At 43.0% G+C, this 21252-nt stretch overlaps 1 protein-coding gene across 5 annotated transcripts in view; it reads left to right on the forward strand.

Moving 5' to 3' along the window:
• Positions 1–21252, forward strand: part of ARHGAP12 (Rho GTPase activating protein 12) — a 91891-nt gene that overhangs the window by 35757 nt on the left and 34882 nt on the right. For 2 of the 5 annotated variants that reach the window (XM_075827480.1, XM_075827481.1), the window contains exons 3-4: positions 16076–16333; positions 20649–20792. In XM_075827480.1, the coding sequence (XP_075683595.1) occupies positions 16076–16333; positions 20649–20792 (402 nt within the window). The remainder of the gene's footprint in view (positions 1–16075; positions 16334–20648; positions 20793–21252) is intronic. The other 3 variants (XM_075827482.1, XM_075827483.1, XM_075827484.1) reach the window with 2 other exon arrangements.

A 21252-nucleotide genomic window follows, 5' to 3' on the forward strand; every position in this document is an offset into this window, starting at 1 on the left:
GGCGGGAAAAAAAATAATCTCATGCTTGCCAAGATCTCTCTGCTCCTGCATCCAGGCCGGCCTCCAGGGGTGATGTTTCATCCCATGTGACTGCTTCAGCCAATCACAGGCTGCAACGGTCACTTGGGATGAAATATCCTCCTAGGAGGCCGGGCTTCAGGACGTCAGGCGGATGAGTCACCATGGTTACGGCCAGGGTAAGCAGTTTTTATTTTTTCCCTAGCGCTGCTTTCCGCAGCGGTTGTTCTGGATGAAAAACTGCACCCCAATGCGGTGCGGTTTTTCAGATGGAATGTACTTTAGTTTCTAGCTCTGATACGCTGCGTAGTTTTATGCAGCCTATCCGACCCGTGGAAACCCTGCCTAGTACCCAATGGAAGCTGCCAACTATTACTTGTCCACACGTAACAAATTTGTTTTCAATAAGAGGTCCACGGCAGAACCGCAAGCGAATAAAAACCGCCGTGGAAAAATACGCCTCCGCCACCCATTGAAATCAATGCTAGGCGGTTTCGGCAGTTTTTTGCCACTGATTCAGACGTGGTTTTCGCATCAAAATCAGCATTTAAAAAAAACCTGTGACCTGGCTTATTACACATCAACTAGCTGACGGTCCGCTGCGTAATATCTGCACCGTTTCATGCTTTTTATTTTTTGATTTATTCTTTTACTGCTGAAAATATTGCCCTTTTTTTGCTATTTTTTTTCAATGGCTGTATAATGGCGATATTTCTTCTTCCTGTCATTTGCACCTCCTGTAAAAAATTCTGTAGCGTGTCCGCAGCAAATTACGCAGTAGATCAGAAAAATGCAGGCCATCCGTCCACTTTCCGCAGCAATAATTGACGTGCTGCGGAACTAAAATTACGCACTACAGGTGAATTTGTGGACAGAATTTTTCCGCAGCGTGTCGATGGCATTTGTTCAATCGCACCCTTTTTGCTGCTACTGTATTCCGTTACGTGTGTGCACAAGCCCTTACTATTACTTCTGTCTTCCGTTGGTAGATAACCTCCAACAGAGGGATGCCCGTCACCTAGCATTACCCGTACATTAGCCCCAGAAGTGCCCACACAGCAGTTACTTGCCCCTATACAGAGTTGCATGTAACTTGCCAGCACAATCTTCTTCTTTAGGCCCCATGCACACGACCGTGTTTTTGCGTCCGCAATTCCCCCGCAAATCCACGGGAGAATTGCGGACCCATTCATTTCTATGGGCCCATACACACTATCCGTGTTTTCACGGGTCTCCGCATGTCCGCAAATCCGTGCCGCAGAAACTCAGGACATGTCTTATTACGGGCCGCAAATTCGATGCGAACATGCCAATAGAAGTCAATGGGCCCGTGGAAATTGCGGATACACCTCCGTGTGTCATTCGCAGTTTTGCGGATTTGCGGAAATGTTGCTAGGCGACGACCGGGAATGAGTTCTGTCGTCATCCTGTTTTACCTAGGCTTTTTTTTTTTCATCCGCATTTTGCGGATTACATACGGATGAACTGCGGATGACATTTCACGGAACACGGTCCTGGAATTTGCGGACCAGAAAAACACTACGGTCGTGTGCATGAGGCCTTAGTTTTTTTCATGGCTTTTATATGTGCTTTTGTGTAAATAGTTTTGCAAAGATGTTTACTAATCATTTTACTGTCTGGAAATAGTAAGTTCCTGCTTCACTCAACTTTATGGCGAGTCAGCAAGTCAAGTATACAAATTATTTGTGTGGACCGATGTGTTTTTGGAAATGTATTTTTAGTGAAAGCCGCGCATTGCAAAAATGTTGGTAAATACTTTTTTATTTGTATCCGGATTTCTGGCTGACTTCCATTACTCATAACTTTGAGGGTTAATCTACTTCAATGATAGATGACGAAATTGTCCTGTATATTCAGTGCAAATTTTCACAATAGTATTGGGCTACGTTCACACAGCGGATTTGTTGCAGATTACGGATTTGCAGAAGGAAAATCCACAGCGGAATACAATAGCCGCAAAGTGGATGAGATTTGAACAAAACTCCTTCACCTGCTGCGGATATTGTGTGTGCAGGAATGCACCTCGAGGGCGGATATTAAATTCTCAGCATGTCCATTTCAATAGGGAAGAAGTCCAAAAAGCAAAATCGCCTCCTGCAGAGGATCCGCAGCAAAATCTGCAAGTTCAGATAGTGTGAAGTTAAAAATACTATATACTCTCCTACTCTGGTCTTCGTTGGTGTATTGTCTCCAGCAATGTCGTGTTGACATGTGAACGCTGCAGCGGTCTCGTGTGACGAAATGTCACCGCAGAAGTCGGGGTGTACAGAGACCGGTAAAGACCCAGGGTGCTGTTACCAGAGGAGGCGAGTGTATATGTATTTTTTTACACTGATTTTCCTGTGGCTTCTGCATACATTTTGCACCGCAAATCTGCTACGTAACGCGACTCCCATCTCAGAGCACCACCCTTTTTCCCTGTAAAGGGCACTCCTAACCGCCTAAATTTGGCGCGCAACACTCCATGCAGTAGTGCCAGCCACCCCTCTCCTTTATCTTATAGAACTCATAGACCGAGTGCCCATGACCGGTATGCAGCTCCACTGTACCTGTACGTGACAGACAATGATAACTTCCTGTTGGTGTATTGTGTGGATCACCACCTTCCACCTGATTGCTGCACAAACGGCTGTACTTTTAAAAGGATTCACAGAGGTATTGTACATCTAGGATCTAAGAGTACTGTGACCCCCCCCCCCCCACTGGAGGTGAACTTTAGCCCCTTCCCTCCTCGCCTTCCAAAAGCTATAATTTTTTTTATTTTTCTGTCTATATAGCCATATGAGGGTTTGTTTGTTTGTTGCGGGCCAAGTTGTAGTTTTTCATGACACCATTTATTGTATCGCATAATGTACTGGGAAGCTGGGAAAAAATTATTTGTGGGGTGAAATGGGCACAAAACAGAGATTACCCAATTTTTTTGGGGGGTTTTGTTTTTACAGCGTCCATCAGGCGGTAAAAACGACATATTCACCAGGTTGATACAATGTGTTTTATTTCATGTTTTACCACTTTTTTAAAAAAAATAAAGCTATTTGCTAAATTAAAAAAATATTCTGTGTCGCCATATTCCGAAAGCCATAACTTTTTCATTTTTCCATCAATTTAGCGATGTGAGGGCTTTAATTTTGCGGGTCGAGCTGTAGTTTGAACCGATACCATTTTGGGGTATATGCGACTTTCATATAGAGGGACTCCTAGAGCAGCTGCTCATGCTGCATCAGTTCCTGGCACACACCTTGTGACAAGGAGGGTACCAGTCCCAACTTGGAACTAAAATATTTAAACATAATACTTTTTGAAAAAATATAAAAATAAATAAAAACCAGGAAAATTCTAAGTCCTCATGCACACGACCGTAGTGTTTTTCTGGTCCGCAAATTCCAGGACCGTGTTCCGTGAAATGTCATCCGCAGTTCATCCGTATGTAATTCGCAAAATGCGGATGAAAAAAAAAAAGCCTAGGTAAAACAGGATGACGACAGAACTCATTCCCGGTCGTCGCCTAGCAACATTTCCGCAAATCCGCAAACTGCGGATGACACACGGAGGTGTATCCGCAATTTCCACGGGCCCATTGACTTCTATTGGCATGTTCGCATCGAATTTGCGGCCCGTAATAAGACATGTCCTGAGTTTCTGCGGCACGGATTTGCGGACATGCGGAGACCCGTGAAAACACGGATAGTGTGTATGGGCCCATAGAAATGAATGGGTCCGCAATTCTCCCGTGGATTTGCGGGGGAATTGCGGACGCAAAAACACGGTCGTGTGCATGGGGCCTAAAATAAAATATAAATACTAGAGTGTGATGGTATTAACCATTTAAATCTCATCCTTGTCCTATTTGAACTTATAACATATGTCAATGTAAAGTGCGCAAGCGCTAGTGAACGAACTTTATGGATACAATTGTATCACTATCTTAAATTGCTAAAACGTGAAATAAATCTCACATTAAAGGTTAGGCTCTAACCAAAAAAATTCCCATTGGTATTCATCCAGTGAAACATATATGCGACTTTTTGTTCACTTTTTTTATTTCTTTTTTTTTTGGAACGCTAAGGTGACCAAATAGCAATTTGCGTGCTTTATATATATATATATATATATATATATATATATATATATATATATAATTTTTTTTTTTTTTTTACGGCATTCACCGAGCGGGTTAAACGACGCTATATTGTGATAGTTCGGACTTTTGAGGACGTGGCGATACCAGTTATGTTAACTTTTGTATTTTTTTTAAACATTGATTTAGGGGAAAAAATGTGAAAAGGTTTTTTGTTTTTTGTTTTTTTTTGTTTTTTAACTTTTAATACTTTTTATTTTTTGTGGAACATAAAAAAAAAACTTTTTTACTTTTTTTGTTTTTTTATTAGTCCCCCTAGGGGATTTGAAGCAGCAGGCGTTGGATCGCTTGCATGATATACTGCAATACTAACGTATTGCAGTATATTGTGATTCTGACAGTCTGCTTTGTAAGGCCCCCAGGCTGCCATAACAACTGTCGTTACCGGCCGATAGTGCAGCGGAGGGGGGGGGGAGGGGCAATGGCTTGTTTGATGGGGTGCCCCCCTTATTCTAACACTTTGAATTCCGCGGTCGCAATTGATTGCGTCATTTAAGGTGTTAAACGCGCGGAATCAAAGTGAGCTTTGATTCCGCCCGTTGAAGTGAGGTGTCGGCTGTGTAATACAGCCGACACCCTCTGTGTATGGAGCAAGCTCTGCTCGTGAGCCCGCTCCATACTTCCCCTTAACCCTCATGTACAGTTACATGATAATGCGTTAAGGCCTTATTCACAAGCTGCATGTGTATAAGCCCTATTTTCTTGAGTCGTCATCCTTCAGTCAAACATTTTAAAATCCTTTCCTTTTAAGCCATTTGTTTCTGGGAGAGTTGTTTAGTAACTAATGACATCTTGCACCGCTTTTCCAGGTCCCTAAGGTTATATTCACCCGGTGCAGTCATATTGTGGCTGATTGTTGCCATTACCGCAATATCGGTACCTACCCAATAAGCTACAGAACACCGTTTCAGTGATTTGGAAATGGGGGAAGTCTTACTGCATAGTTAGCCCGATTTGCCATACAGTACACTATGAAAGCTGGGTGATCACTCATAGGGCTCATTCGCACGGTGTGGTCACATTGTGGTTCACTACCCTGAATAACGCCAAATACGTATTTGGCAGAGATGAGCCGCCATTTGACCGTGCAGTGTGAGTAGACCCATATAATATTTCTTGGCTCCAGTTCACGCCGTTCTTAAAACTCTATTCCACCTTTTGTTTCTTGAACTTTTTAAACCCGCACCTTGAAATCAAACCTGGTTTTGCAGTAGATCAGAGGTGGATAATTCCAGCGCGGCACGGATCCTGCAACGCCAGTATTCTTGTGGCTGTCATGTAATCGTGTCTGGGAGTGGCTGCCTCACCAGGCAAAGATATCCCATAAATATGGTGTAAATCTCACAAATTACTGATTGCTTTCTATAATAGATCATCTCTTAATAATTGACATAGCGGCCATACTGTAAGGATTGTCTTTATGAGAATGTCTTTGTGCAGGTGGAGTTTATTCAGTGCATCAGATAAGAGTCTGTGTAGTAAGGAATGTGAGGAGAGATGTTGACGGAAGTGAATGACCGAATACCAGAAAATACGTGGTTAATAATTAATGCTGGTATTCTGACATCAAAGGCGACGCTTCCCCAGCCACGTACTTCAGAGAGCGTCCAGGATTTTTGGCTGTGCCCTGTAGTTATATAACTCCATTCTACAGCAGGGGTGGACCTGCCGACTGGGAGCCGTGAGAGGGATATTTTTGTAAAGCAAATCTATGCATGCGTTATATGTTCACTATCGGGCCACATTCAGACCTGGCAGGTATTGTCGCACCGGAAGCCGCACCAAAAATCTGCCACCATTTACAGTATAATTCATTTTTTTAAGACCCTATTCACACACAATGGAATAATCAATGCAGATTTAAGGGCATGCTTCGAATTATTAAATACAAGCCCGTTATGTAACAGAATTTCGATTTTCACCATGGATTTAGACCTTTTTCTATGCAAAGGGTGAAATCCTCAGCTAAACCTGCATGTAATATGGTTTTGCGGCAGAAAACTCTGCCTTATCGGAACCCTCATGTTCACGGCATATCCATGTACATTGAGGTATACGGCCGTGGACCGCGCGAGGTACGGATCTGTTGGATTTCACGTTCCTCCATATGGACATTGCTTCTAGGAGGAGAACTTCTGTGTAAAATCGGAGGCGCACAGACGTACGGTATAAGCTCATAGCAGCCTGAGTGAGATATGCAGGATCTGTGATACAAATCCCAAATACAGCCATGTGCATGAGGCCTTACATATGCCTTGATCTGTCGATCATAGAAGTGGGATCTATGGGTTCATGCTCCAGCAGCGCCCTCGGAGTCTTCCAGGATTCTTTCCTATCTATTGGGACATAAGCTAACCGAGTATTGGAGGTTTACACCTACGTTTTGACTTTCCGTTGCTCCTCTCTGGAGCAAAACAGAAAACTGGAAGCGCCGCTTATGTTGTGGGACGGCTACCACCGGCGGCTGATGGAACCCATTGACTTTTTAATGGGTTCCGTCAGGTGTCCCTGGTGTTACTGGAAACAATAGCACAGCATGTTGCACTATTGTTTCCGGTATTCTCGGCCGGCTCTGTGACGGAGGCCCCTATCTGAGCCTCCAACGCAGATGTGAACGAGGCCTTACTCCCACACAGTAATACAACTCTGCGTGGGAGCTTATGTAATCTCACTCTGTCAGGACATAGCCGAGTACGTGCCTGGCGCTAAATACATGGCGCATTTCGTCCATCTGAATACGGTCTTTGAAGTTCATTTTAACTCTTGTTTATCTCGGTGCCCCTGGTTTTTGATGTGGGCATGATCCAAACAATCTTCACTCAACTAGGATGTTAGACTGTAAATAGCCGCAGGTGAGCGGCCGGATCACGTTGGAAATATGCGAAATCAAATAATAACTCTGCAGTGCGGCAGTGAATTTCCTCCATTATAAAATTCTCCGCTGGGTGTGAGCAGAAACTTAGGGCTTGTCCACACTTAACGGCATTGCTGCCTAAAATGTCTGCAGCAATTCCGCAGAAACTAGCAGGATTTCCGCTGCGGAAAAAACGCATCACTTCCTGCATTTTTTTTATAGCGGAAAATGGTGCGGATTTTGCGGCGTTTTTCACAATGTTGGGAGATGGTGAGACCTCCTCTGAAAAACTCAGCAATTCAGTCCACTTTCCGCAGCAGGAATTGACATGCTGCAGTACGAAAAATACGCACTGCAGGTTAATTTCAGGTCGAAAATTTTATGCAGCGTCTGGATGAGATTTTTTACCACTTTGCTGCTACTGTATTCTGCGTATTTTCTGTCCGCAAATCCGGATAGAAAATATGCAGCAATTCCGCTACGTGTGGACAAGCCCTTAGACTTTTAGCCCGATTAAGAAGAAGTTACTGATCTCTGGTATTACAACCTCGGACCCATAAGTACTCGGTGTGCCTTCATATAATATCGGAGGTACAGTATGGGCACATGCCACTCTATAGTGTCCATACCACGGATCCGTAGAGCACAACAGACTAGTAATATAGGCAGAAGTCCCTTCTTTTAGGCCTTTTTCATACCAGGATGTTTTTTTAGCTGGTGAATTTCTCCAAGTGTATGTAATGACTGATCAGACATCGAAAAGTTCTGGCCTCTTTTCTTTTGGCAGTGATCAGGCATTCTGCTGAGCAATCGGAAAAGCATTCATGTATGTCAGAAGCTTCCAGTCCCATCACGTTGGAGCTGGCTGTAATAAAACACACACAATGTGCTCTCAGAAACCCATCCCTGCTGTTTGGGGCAAACATTCCTCCCCCACCACTACCACCTCTACCACCCCCACCACCACATCTCGGTGCGGAGCAGAAAACTTTTGGGAGTGCAGGTGGATCACAGAGAAAATGTTCTGAACAATCTGCTAGTTCTCGCCCCTGATCCTCGAAACGCTGATCCCAAATTATATTTGACCCTGTGGGAGGGGACATGTTTGTTATAATTAATGGCTGAGCTCCAGGTTATGTCCGCTGCTTTCTCCGCACAAAGCTGGAAGTAGCTTCCTGCCGTCTCCGCTGTAATAATGAGCAAGTGGATTTACATGTTGATCGTCCCGGCAGCACGGTCCAGTTAATATTCTGAAAACCTTGCTGACGTGCCGTAGTTTTGCCACGATTTTATTTTATTTTTTTATCGCGCAGGCAAAAAATTTCATGTAAATGCACCCTTAGGCTCTCTTCAGACTTTATTTTTTATTTTTTATACGTTTGACATATGTGCCAGGAGAATGCACAGGGTCCCTTGCACACGGCATATGTCGAGAGTGTCCTTTTGGTATACGCCGGTATTTGTTGGCATTCCTTTCTGTTCTTTTCTGTGTAAGAAAGCGTCTGCTGCGCTCTCCTATACAGGGGCCGTACCATGCAGTATTTTTTATTTCTTTTTTTACAATTCGAGGCGGTTAACATCATGTATAGGCATGCAGTGACATAAGTGAGGTTTTTGTTTGGAAGCCCACCCGACATAAATCCACTTGAAAGCAAATACGACACGGGAATGGAGCCTTCGCTGTGCCTGCTTGTGAGATGTTCGGATGCCTTCACAATGCGCCGTATTTTACACCTTGTTGGACTCCTGAGACAACACTGAGGTTTTTTGTTTTTTTAACGGGTACGCCCATAAAGGAAATCCCCATCCATAAGCCCTATTAGTCCTTCTGGGACAACCCGTTTCTTAAGCCAGACCATGGAGCAGATCAGAAAGAGCGGCCCACGGTTTGCAGACCCGGGCCATCCATGTATTACATGATCGTTCCTCGGCCCCGCGTTCCGCTCTGCAGTATGATGCGGGGTACACCGCACATGCTGCAGGAGCGCCGCTCTGGCAGCTGGGAAGGCACGGCGTTCTGTCTGGGAACGGTATCATGGCTCCTTTCAGATAATCTGTTCTTCCAGGCCTGCATTGAAGGCACAGAGACCGCTGTAGAAAGGAGGGCGAAGCACACATGATGGGCCGCGCTCCAGGTGCCAGGATCCATTTTAAGACGGCTGCACAATTATTTATCTGATATATTGTTTGTGTTCTTTTTGTTAATGTAATTTTTTGTGACCACCTGTACTTTTGGTTTTCTGTTCTAGTTAATAACGTGACGCTATGTTACCCGGGCATTAGATGTGCTCATACTTGCCTAATTTACCCACTTTTATTAATCGACACAGAACGCCAATCTTGGGGAACATTGATGCAGTAAAAGGGGCATTGTTTACATGCGCTACATAACAAACAGCGATCGATGCTGAATGGCCCGCCACCGATATGGAAAGAAATTTTGTAATTGCTGCAAAATGGCTACATTTTTGTGAAAACTACAACAAATGTGGAAAAAGTATTTTCTATATCACATACATTATTAAAATACCACGCTGTTGAACCAGCCTAGAATCAGCGCCAATTAACACGTGCAGATTTTGGTACAAAATTAAATGTGGATTTTAATGGATTCAATAGATAAAATACGCATATTTGAGGCATGTCTAGGATCTGCTGAAGATTGTTTTACATTCTAAGGCCAGATTCACACGAACGAGTGCAAACTAGGACGTAAAAATTTGCAGTTTTTCACGTCCGAGTTGCACCCGTGTGGGTCCCGTTTTCACCGATCCCCATAGACTTGAGTATATCGAGGGATTTGTGAAAACGGAAGAAAATAGGGTATGTTCTACTATTCAGCGGACCCTTCACACAGTCCGTTTAAACAGTGGCCGTGTGAACGGCCCCATTGAAATACATGTGCCGTTGTTTTAACAGCTATCACACAGACGTATACTACTGTCATCTGAATCCGGTTCACAAACCGCGTCGGAATCGGTGCCAAGAAAACTGCCAAAACCACCTCCCATTGATTTCAATGAGAGGTGGAGGCATTTTTGTCCCAGGGCAGCTATTCGCCACTCGCGCCATGCTCTGTCTTTTCCCGTGGTTCCGTCTCTGATTTCCCATTGAAATCATGGGATTCAGAGAGATCGTTTTTTGCCCACGGCACTCAATGGCAAGAAGGTGCAGGCAGGTAAAAATCCGCCTCAAAATTCCTGACGAAATATTGAGGCAGAATTTTCTGCCTGCAAAAAAACCTCAATGTGAACAGGACCTGAGGGCACACGTAGTAATTTCCTATTCATCGAGTCACGGCTGCAGGAACATACAATTTCTGCTGACTCTGCAGTGGTCGTAGCTATCCATAGTAATGAACGAAATGTCAGCAGAAGCGGATATTTCTACCTCTTGATCCAAGTATCTGTCATGAATTGGTCGCATTCTTTAATCAAAGAGACCATCTACTGATCAGTCGACAATCTGTGGATGAAGTGAAGTTTATCTCCCCCTCCCTGATTAAACAAGTAAAGATAATGTCCCCCTGCTTCCTCAGTGACATTGGGGGAGATTTACAAGCCGTCTTCTAGTAAGAATGTCCTTTGTTGCCCATAGCAACCCCACAGCTTTCATATATGTGAGCTCAGGTAAAATGAAAGCAGAGCTCTGATTGGTTGCTATGGGCAACAAAGGACATTTTTACTACAAGACGGCTTGATAAATGTCCCCTATTAATTGACATTTTTTGTTGCCCTTAAGTTTCTTTGAGAAGACACTGCTGCCTATTCTAGCTAGTACAAATAAAACCGATGTTCTCGAATTCATGAAACCACAATCTACTTGCAAACAATCTGGACTGCGAAAACTGCCACTAACCTCTGCGCTGGATCGCTTGTTCTGAGGGGTATTCTTGGATGTGTATTTACTAGAACGATTCGTCATCACGGGTATCCATGAGAAAGGGATCTTTCTTTGAAAAGTCTCATCTCTCTGAAGTCACTTACCTCTGGTGTTTGGTAACCTCTGAAAAACAAGCTGCACAAATGTCTGGAATATCCGAACGCAGGGGGGACATAATCTTTACTTGATCCCATTCTATAAGAATCCTGATACGTTGTGTATGGGGCGCTTATATGTTGTATGGACAGATACTATAGTAGTACCTGGTTTGGGTGCTAGTCCTGCCTGCTGGGTTTGCTGTGGTAGAAAACTACAGTCCTACACATTATCTGTATGGGTGGAAGAGAGCCACTGACTAGCATTTTGGTGGGTGCACTTGAGCCTTCTACTTCAGTGCACTTTAGAGGTCTGCAGGATGCCCTGATGGAGATCTTTGCTGGTAACTGGCTTTCTCTAAACAGACAGCAAAAAGACAAATTACTTTTTGGGGTCTGCAGGTACTGTGTGTTTACAAACCATATGCGCTGTTCATGGCACACATTTATAGGCAAGTAACTGTAGGTTCCCCAATAATTGCCCTACTGCAGGACATTTCTTAGCTAATTTCAATAAACTTTGTTGTTTATAATAAAATGTATGTGTGTGTGTGTGTGTATATATATATGTGTGTGTGTGTGTGTGTGTGTGTGTGTGTGTGTGTGTGTGTGTATATATATATATATATATGTATATATTTACACACCCCCCTATTCTTTTCCTAATGTTCCTGTCATGTAATGACACCTCCCTATGTAGCTCTGAGTCTAAGTTCTTCGGCATCTGCAGACTCCGGGGTCCAGAATGTGATACTAGAAAGCAGAGCTGCAAACATCTGTTCTGCATTGTAGGCTGGAGAGCCGCTTTCCAAGAAATGCTGACCACTAACCATAATCTGTTGTCTCCTAAATCTCTACTTTAATAAATATCTCCACTATGTTCTCTGGAGGAATGTATGTACAGGGGAATCAAGTGTACAAGGTTGGGTGATGCCACTGTAGTAGAAGTGTACCATTACAGTAGGGATACAAGGTTGGGTGATGACGCTGTAGTAGAAGTGTACCATTACAGTAGGGTTACAAGGTTGGGTGATGACGCTGTAGAAGTGTACCATTACAGTAGGGTTACAAGGTTGGGTGATGACGCTGTAGGAATGTGCTGCAGTAGGGTTACAAGGTTGGGTGATGGTGCTGTAGGAGTGTGCTGCAGTAGGGTTACAAGGTTGGGTGATGGCGCTGTAGGAGTGTGCTGCAGTAGGGTTACAAGGTTGGGTGATGGCGCTGTAGGAGTGTGCTGCAGTAGGGTTACAAGGTTGGGTGATGGCGCTGTAGGAGTGTGCTGCAGTAGGGTTACAAGGTTGGGTGATGGCGCTGTAGGAGTGTGCTGCAGTAGGGTTACAAGGTTGGGTGATGGCGCTGTAGGAGTGTGCTGCAGTGGGGTTACAAGGTTGGGTGATGGTGCTGTAGGAGTGTGCTGCAGTAGGGTTACAAGGTTGGGTGATGACGCTGTAGGAGTGTGCTGCAGTAGGGTTACAAGGTTGGGTGATGACGCTGTAGGAGTGTGCTGCAGTAGGGTTACAAGGTTGGGTGATGACGCTGTAGGAGTGTGCTGCAGTAGGGTTACAAGGTTGGGTGATGGCGCTGTAGGAGTGTGCTGCAGTAGGGTTACAAGGTTGGGTGATGGCGCTGTAGGAGTGTGCTGCAGTAGGGTTACAAGGTTGGGTGATGGCGCTGTAGGAGTGTGCTGCAGTAGGGTTACAAGGTTTTAGTGATGGCGCTGTAGGAATGTTTTGCAGTAGGGTTACAAGGTTGGGTGATGGCGCTGTAGGAGTGTGCTGCAGTAGGGTTACAAGGTTGGGTGATGGCGCTGTAGGAGTGTGCTGCAGTAGGGTTACAAGGTTGGGTGATGGCGCTGTAGGAGTGTGCTGCAGTAGGGTTACAAGGTTTGGTGATGGCGCTGTAGGAGTGTGCTGCAGTAGGATTTAGATTTCTGATGGTTTCCTGTTGCCATAGAGAAGTGCATTGTGGGATTTCCGTTACACAGTCAGAGCTGAATTATGAGGTTGAATGTCGGGAGTGGAGATAAACCAGTTTCCAAGCAAAATTTTAAAAGCAGCCATGAATGTGTTTGGTTAAAATGACCAACAATAACTACAATTCTGTACGAAAACAAAATAATAGGAGAAAGACTCAATGTCTAACTGGATTCTTGTTAAAGTGGAATTCTGCTTTAAAGGGGTTCTCCGGGACTAATAGTCTGTCACTTAGACTACAGACCACCCTGTTGTACATAATTCTGATTTGTTAATGCAGAGACTTTTCTTCTGTATAATGTAATTGCGTTAATGACCAGACAAGTAACATAAAATTCTACCTATAGCACAGTCTGTACTTTATTTATTTTTTGCATGTGTATTATTTTACATATGACCTGTATTCTATTTGTCGCCAAGTTTTATCTGGGCTATTACAGTGTATTGGACTGATAAATGTTTATGGTGGTGCACGCTCTGAAGAGACGTCTAGTAGCTGAGAAATGTTGCTTGCTGTGAATATCTATAGTCCTTGTATTGACCGAAAATTTTTGGCTCTTTGGAAATCATGCTTTTAATTGTCTACTGGGACCCCTACCCAAGAGCTGCGGCTAGAGTCATATACGTGTCAAAGACTTATGAGTCTGTATACAGCCCGGCTTGGCCCTCCCAGGTGGTGTGTTTTAGGTTTTATTTGGCATTAATCTTTTAAAATACCCCTCCACTCAAAACCTAGAATGGCAGAGTGGTATGTCATACTCGCAGAGATCTGGGTTGCTGCATGCATGGTGCTTTCACTGATGGGCCGTGCAACATCCTGCGATACCAGGCAAAAAATGTAGTCGCCACAGAACCTGTTTCTATGAACAGCAAAGTTATTGATCTACAGGACTAAACTTTTTTTGGAATGTGCAGAGCCAAGGGCAACTTAGAGTCTCTGTCACCACATTATAAGTGGCTTATATTGTACATAATGTGATCGGCACTGTAATGTAGATTACAGCAGTGTTTTTTTTATTTATAAAAACGATCATTTTTGACGGAGTTATGACCTATTTTAGCTTTATTCTAATTAGTTTCTTAATGGACAACTGGGCGTGTTTTACTTTTTGATCAAGTGGGCGTTGTGGAGAGAAGTGTATGACGCTGACCAATCAGTGACCAATCAGCGTCATACACTTCTCCCCATTTATTTACACAGCACATAGCGATATAGCTATATCACTATGTGCAGCTACATACACACACTATAACATTACTGCAGTGTCCGGACAGTGAATATACATTACCTCCAACCAGGACGTCATGTGTATTCAGAATCCTGACACTTCGCTAACACAATCCCGACACTACAGTAAAGCAAGCGTAATCTCGCGAGATTACGCTGTAAACTGTCATTTCAAACGAGATTACGCTTGTTGTGCTGTAGTGTCGGGATTGTGCTAGAAATTTATGAATAAATTGACAACTGGGTGTTGCTACACACCCATCACTGATTGAACACGGTCAGTCTCTGAAGGGACCCCCCCCCCCAACTGGAAAAACCCAGTTCTCAATTTATTTATACATTTCTAGGAGGAATAACAGAGGAATGGTGCAACATAGGGTTCTAAGAAAAGATGGGGTGTACAATTATTTACTAAAACCGACCTGTCAGGAGGGGTGACAGGTCCTCTTTAAGCAACTCTCCTAGTGTGAGGATCCTTTATGCTTCCTGACCCCTGTGAGTTTGACCCTGAATCTCTACTTTTTTGTAAAAGAACTTTTCAGTTTTTAATTTTTAATCGTAAAAAAACATATTGCACATCAATCATCCCAATCTGAACACTCTAAATTATCTGTTTTACATAAACGCTGAACCCAAAGTCTGCAATGCAGCTTACAAAAGTATAACTACTAATATAATTCATATAACATATATTTTCGATAGTGTGTATGTGTGTGTATATCTGTGTGTGTAACTGTGTATATATACATATATATTGTATTTTCTATATAGTGTGTGTGTGTGTGTGTGTATATATATATACACACACACACACACACACACACATACATACATACATATACGCACACGGTCTCTTTTATTTGTAGTGTGTATCTGTAATTGCTGATAATTGATCATTTCTGTATACTCCTTTATGAATACTTGCGGAGAGAAGTGGATGTGTTGATAATTGTATATTATGGCTGGAAGTTGTTCGCTGCGATGGCTAATACCTCCACTTCTTTCGATGCAGTAGTTTTCATAAATGATCCCTGTCAGTCGTGTATACTATAACCATGAATAAAGCCATTCTCTGGGATTCGGCTATTGCTCCCACTTGTTTCAGCACCTACATTTCTACATTTCTTCAAATTGCCATTTGACGGTTTTATCCATTTTAGTGCTGACCATATGGAAGCAATGGAGTGAGCCAGAGGAAGCTGCCATTTTGCTTGAGCTTAGATCTGTATTATTCTGGGAGGATTATTGCACAGCACAGTACAATGTAAAATACAATCTGATTCCAGGCAATGAAAATTGAAGTTAACCCTATTATTGTTAGCCAGCAGATATTGCAGCGTTGTCCCATTCAAGTGAACAGGACAGTGCTACAATACCTCGCTGAGCCACCACGAATGTAACGACGTGTGCAAGTATTAACGAAAATGAAATCTATCTAAACAACGAAGAGGCTGTGGCGCTCAGCTGATCAGCGGGGGTGCCGAGAGTAAGACCCCCACTGATCCAATATTGATAGGCTATGCTAAGGGATAGGCTATCAATTTTAAAATCCTGAATAACGCCGATCTCTCAGTCCTAGACCAGGGCAAATTGTGGTCATCAATGAGTTGCTGTTTTTTTTTTTCTTTGAGGATAGGACCACCACTTTCTTTCCACCACTTTTTTAGTCGGGATAAGAAATTCACTGGTGACCTTCGTGTCTGTCTCTTGTCACCGTCCTGTCATGAATGTTACCTGCAGTCAAGCAAAATGGCAGCTGTGCTGAAAATGTAATGGAGCGGGGACTCGTTTATTTGGGCTGATGATGGTGATGGTTTCTCCTCTAGTAATTGGTAACTTTTTCTTTCTGGTGTCTGTTCTCTTCAGTTTTCTGTCTCTCCTGCCACTGCAAGACCAGATTCTCCTGTGTATGCAAATCTGCAAGAACTGAAGATTTCTCTGTCCAATCTCCCCCCTCAACCTAATGCGACCCCAGTCCAAATTACAGGGGAGTGGGAAACGCACCAAGATAACACTGGACGTTCCTATTATTATAATAAAACGACACAGGAACGAACTTGGAAGCCACCGCGCTGCACTAAAGAGACCAGTAGGGGGGAGTCCTTTACTCAGGCCGATCATGAGGTAGGTATCAGTAAAGCAGACCGGCCTTGTAATATTTTGTATATACAGTTATATCCTATATAACGGAGTTCATGTACTGTGTAATATTGCTGAAATAATAGAGGAGCTCTGACAACTGACTAAGACTGATCACCTACAGTAAAATAGCCCAAGGTTTTGTTGAAATTTACTTGTTTTTCGTAAAAAATAATATTTTCTGGGTTTGTCATTGAACTTTTAACTCTGAGCACTAAATGTAAGGACAAGCTTACAGGAGATGTTTGCATATTTTAAGACCTTGCTCACATCTGCGTTTATTATTCCGTTCTGCTTAGTCAGGGGAGCAGAACACGGGAATAACCGGAAGCGCCGATTCTGTTGTACGACTGCCGACGGAACCCATTGACTTTAATGGGTTCTGCCGGTTTTCCGTCGGGCTGCCCATGGTTTTACCGGAAACAATAGTGCAGCATGCTGCGCTATTGTTTCCGGTATTTTCGGCAGAATTTTGGACTGAGTCTCTGTACGCAAATGTGAACTCTATAAGACATAAAAAAGCCTGAAAAAACACATGCTTAAGTTGTTTCAAAATAATAAGTTAGTGTATAGCAAAGTGACTGACAATATTGTCACTACTGGCAGCAGAGAAAGCGGGGAAGCGTCTTTGCAGCAATGAATTCATGCCATTATCTATCCCTCCCTGCATTATTAATCAGATTTTTCTAGAATTTACTTTTATTAAGAACCTCTTTTAACCTAAATAGCCTTTCTGATATTGTAAGACATCAAAAAGATATCTAAATGACTACCTATAGGTCCTCTGCCCAAGGAAAGCTCCTGTCGAGCCAATCCGAGAGAAATATTTGTGATGTCGCAAACCGCATGTAAATAAATGCTGTTTGTGTTGCATTTTTTTTTTTATGTCCAAGAGGTTATAATAGGGGTTTTCCACTCTTGTCCATTAACTGCGTCTGGCATTGTCTTTTGAGTCGCATGTACTTCAGTGGATCGGAGCTGCAATACCAAACACAGCCAGTTGAGTGGCGCTGGTTCTGGGGGAAAAAGCAGACCCTTTCTAATTTTGGACAACTGCTTTAAACAAAACTACATTTCCTCACCTGTACCTTTCACAGGCGATGTCAGACTTCACAATTGGCGCTTACCACTATTGACACAGCTGAATGATGGGTGTTGTGACCGGAGTTCGTACCGGCCAGATGTAGACGGTGCAGAACCTCGGCCTGGTTTATCATTCGTATTGTACTACATTTTAAGAAAAGCTGTTTCAGATGTTTTACATAGTGACAAACCAGCCCACAGCGATAGTCTTGATGAATCTGCCCTGTTGAGAGGGAATACTTTTATTTTTAACCCCCAATGGTTTTAATTCCTTTTTTAGCCATGTGGTCTAATATTCTATTATAAATGGTTGTGCAACAGGGACTGTAGGTTTTCCATTTGAGTGAATATACTTTATTGTTGAATTTGGTGTGGTCAAACATGTGATACATGAAACATTAGACGGTCTCCATGGTCTGGACATTATTCGATGAAAACCAAACGCTTGTTTTCCTCTACAGTGTGCCTAGTATATTATATATATATATATATATATATATATATATATATATATATATTTATTTTAACTTAAAAGGGTCCGAATCGCCATATTTTTTTATAGGGGTTGGAGCTCCTACTCTGATACATTGCTCCAGTTTCCCATTTTCCCTTTACACGGCCATTGAAGGGGTTGTCCCACAATGAAATATTTAATTTCTCTGTTAGATCACATAATACGTAACATTTCAATTGGAATCCTGTTTTAAAAAAAAATAATGCTCCAATGTCTAGATATTGCTATTACATACTTGTTATAGCGCCCCCTGCTATTCTTTTGATTTGTCTCAATGTCTACATCCTCCAAAAACTTTGCTATGACCATGACATGTAAATAAAGCCTATTGTGTCCTGTGTAAGTGGTCAGACATGCTCAGTCTCACCGCCCCGATCCTCTAGTACATGGGCGGCGGTGGAGTGATTCTTACCATTGTGCAGACCAGCCAGTAACAAGTTGCGCACTAGATGCAGCTTTTTCTTGCCAGCAATGAACACAGGTGGACGGTCTGAGAAGGGAATCAAATGGCCACCGGTGGGCGCCGTAATAAGTATGTGAAATCGTTGCAATTGAAAAATTATGATTTGTGTAATCGAACAGAGAAATGTAAAAGTGCTGTCTAATGATTAACCCCTTAAGGGCCAGTGACGGATATATGCAGTGGGTTCCGGGCAAATCTTGTTTTAGGCGCCTTTAATATGTAAGTCAGCGCTACTTACATATAGATGGGCGCTCCGGTGGGCAGATGTGCAATTCCGCCCTGTTCCACCACTCTCCTCTTAAGTCACGTGACCACCAAGTGCTGGTTTTCTATGTGAGTAGACTGAAATGGGCGGGCCATGAAACTCAGACAATCCGAAACCCTTCCTCTCAAATATGACATCTAAACTCCTCCCTCTCCCCTCGGTATAATGTCATCCGAACTGAAAGGAGTCGCCGCAAGCAAAGAGATTTTGGTCACATGATATGATGCGCCGACCACTAGGGGCATGTCTATAACTGAGCCGTGGAGGACAGGTGGTCGTTACCATTGGCTACCAAAGAAGAGGCGTGGCTAAGCTAATCACGTGACTAAGGATGATAACCGTTTAACCGGGTGGAACGGTGCATCTTCCTACTGGAGCAGTGATCTATATGTTAGTAGCCCTGACTTGCATATTAAATGAAATTTGCCCGGAAAACCCCTTTAATAATGCTTAGTCCGGATCAGCAACAGATATATCCCTCACTGGGACCTCGTAAGTACTTACCACGCTGGATGGCCGGACGATTGTAGTTCATGGCAATAGCGACGCGCCATCAATCTTTGTACTGAGGCGACCCTTTAAGTTAAAGAAGCACTCCAGCCATCACCTATAATTCTGCTGTTCGACAGTAACATGTTTATCTATAAGCCCTTGTTCTTATTTATAGTGGAATCTGCTTACTTTCTGAAATTCCGCTTTTGGTTTCTTGCTTTGTTCTGGGTGAATGAATGACCGGCTGCAGCATCACTCCCCTCACCGGAAGGAAGGAATATCTGTGCCGATATCATTTCATAGACAAAATTATAGCAAGTATTTATGGAAAGGTGACCCCCGCATTACACTGAAACCGAAGCACAGAGCAGGGGGTCAACATCCAGTCACATGGGCGGCACGCTCCAGACATTGTTACCGCATATTCATAGAACAAAAATAATAATGCAAGAAATGACGCACCAATCAGGTACATGGGCAAGAAGTAGGGTATAATATGCAGAAAAATAAATGACCAGTAATAAAATTCTGTCTACCTGCAGTCACCACTAGGAGGAGTTTGATTTCTTCATTGGATTTACACAGGTCCCATATCACTTCCAATGAACAACATTTTAGGGAATTGCTGTATAGAAGGGCATTTTTTTTGGGTATTTTATCCCCTTAACCCATTATCACGTACATGCACGTCACGGTACAGGTCCCCTTCCGAGACTACTGATTGGGATCGCACAGGCACGGATTCTCGCAGCAGAGGCCGGGATCAGAGAAACCCCAGATTCCAGCTTTTTAACTGCTTAAATGCGACAAGCAAATGGCATTTAAGTGGTTTGTCCGAGGGAGGGGGATATCTGTCACACCTGGGCAGCTCATAAATGTGGTCGTCCGCCGCTAGTCGAGTTGCCATAGCAGTCAGAGACCCAACAAAGGCCCCCAGGCCTGCCATGCTAGAGGCATGGCCTACTAGATTACTTGTCCATTTTACACCGTAATGCCTTGGTATACGAAGTAAATTAAATAGCATTAACGGTATCACTGCGATCGTAACAAAGCGAACAATAAAGTTAGCACTTTATTCAAACTGCATGGTGAATTCCGTACAATAAAATATACAAGTAAGCTAATAAGTCCCATGTACACCAGAATGGTACCAATTGAAATACAACTTGTCCCACAAAAAAAAACAAGCCCACATATGGCTACATCGATGGAAAAATAAAATGACTCTTAGAATACGACGATAAAAAAAACGAGAATGTCATGAAGGCCAAAATAGGCCTGGTCGTTAAGGGGTTAACCATATAGCTAGGCAAATATACATTTCATTATGACCTTGAAACACTGAATGAATGTTGTCTATCTCTTTATAAATAAAAATATAAAGAATCTGTATCTTTTGTTTGCTTGGGTGATTTTTTATTTTTTCCCTACTTTCACTGATCCTCTTTGTTCTAGAACTTTACGTTTTTCCAACTCTTTCTAGCAAATTTCAGCTGAAGAAAACTTTCACAACGCTTGTGACATCAATCAATCAGATAGTCTGTACGGTTCTCCTCCCAAGGGCTGGTCAGAAGAACTGGATCAGCAAGGCCATATTTTCTTTATCAATGACCAAACCAATGAGAAGGTACAACTGTGATCAATTGCTTTTTATTTTCCATACTCTTTCTGTCTTCTGTACTTGACGCTCTTCGTGTTTAGAGTTCAGGATGAAATGTAATGATCCCCGATATTATATGATCCACAGTAAAATAACTTTAATTCTAGTTTCTTTCCATTCGGTTAGGGTGAGACGTGGCAATGTGGGCGTCCCGATGTCCTGGTCCCTGTTTTTCTGTAATTTTCATCCTACTCTGCTTCAAAATTTGAATGTCTTTCGTGTCTATAGTCCAAGGATAGGCAGAAGCACCCCAATAATTGTGAAAACTACACAGCAACTGGGGCCTGACCATCAATGCTCATAAGGTGTAAGAAGTCAGCCCCTTCACTATGCACTAGTAAAAAGATTGACACAAAGGCACAAAAGATGTCTGCAGAATATGTAGCGGCTGCCGATTTTTTTTTTTATTTTACTTGTGTTTTTGATG

This window comes from Rhinoderma darwinii, chromosome 5, assembly GCF_050947455.1.
Source record: "Rhinoderma darwinii isolate aRhiDar2 chromosome 5, aRhiDar2.hap1, whole genome shotgun sequence".
Taxonomy (NCBI): Eukaryota; Metazoa; Chordata; class Amphibia; order Anura; family Rhinodermatidae; genus Rhinoderma; species Rhinoderma darwinii.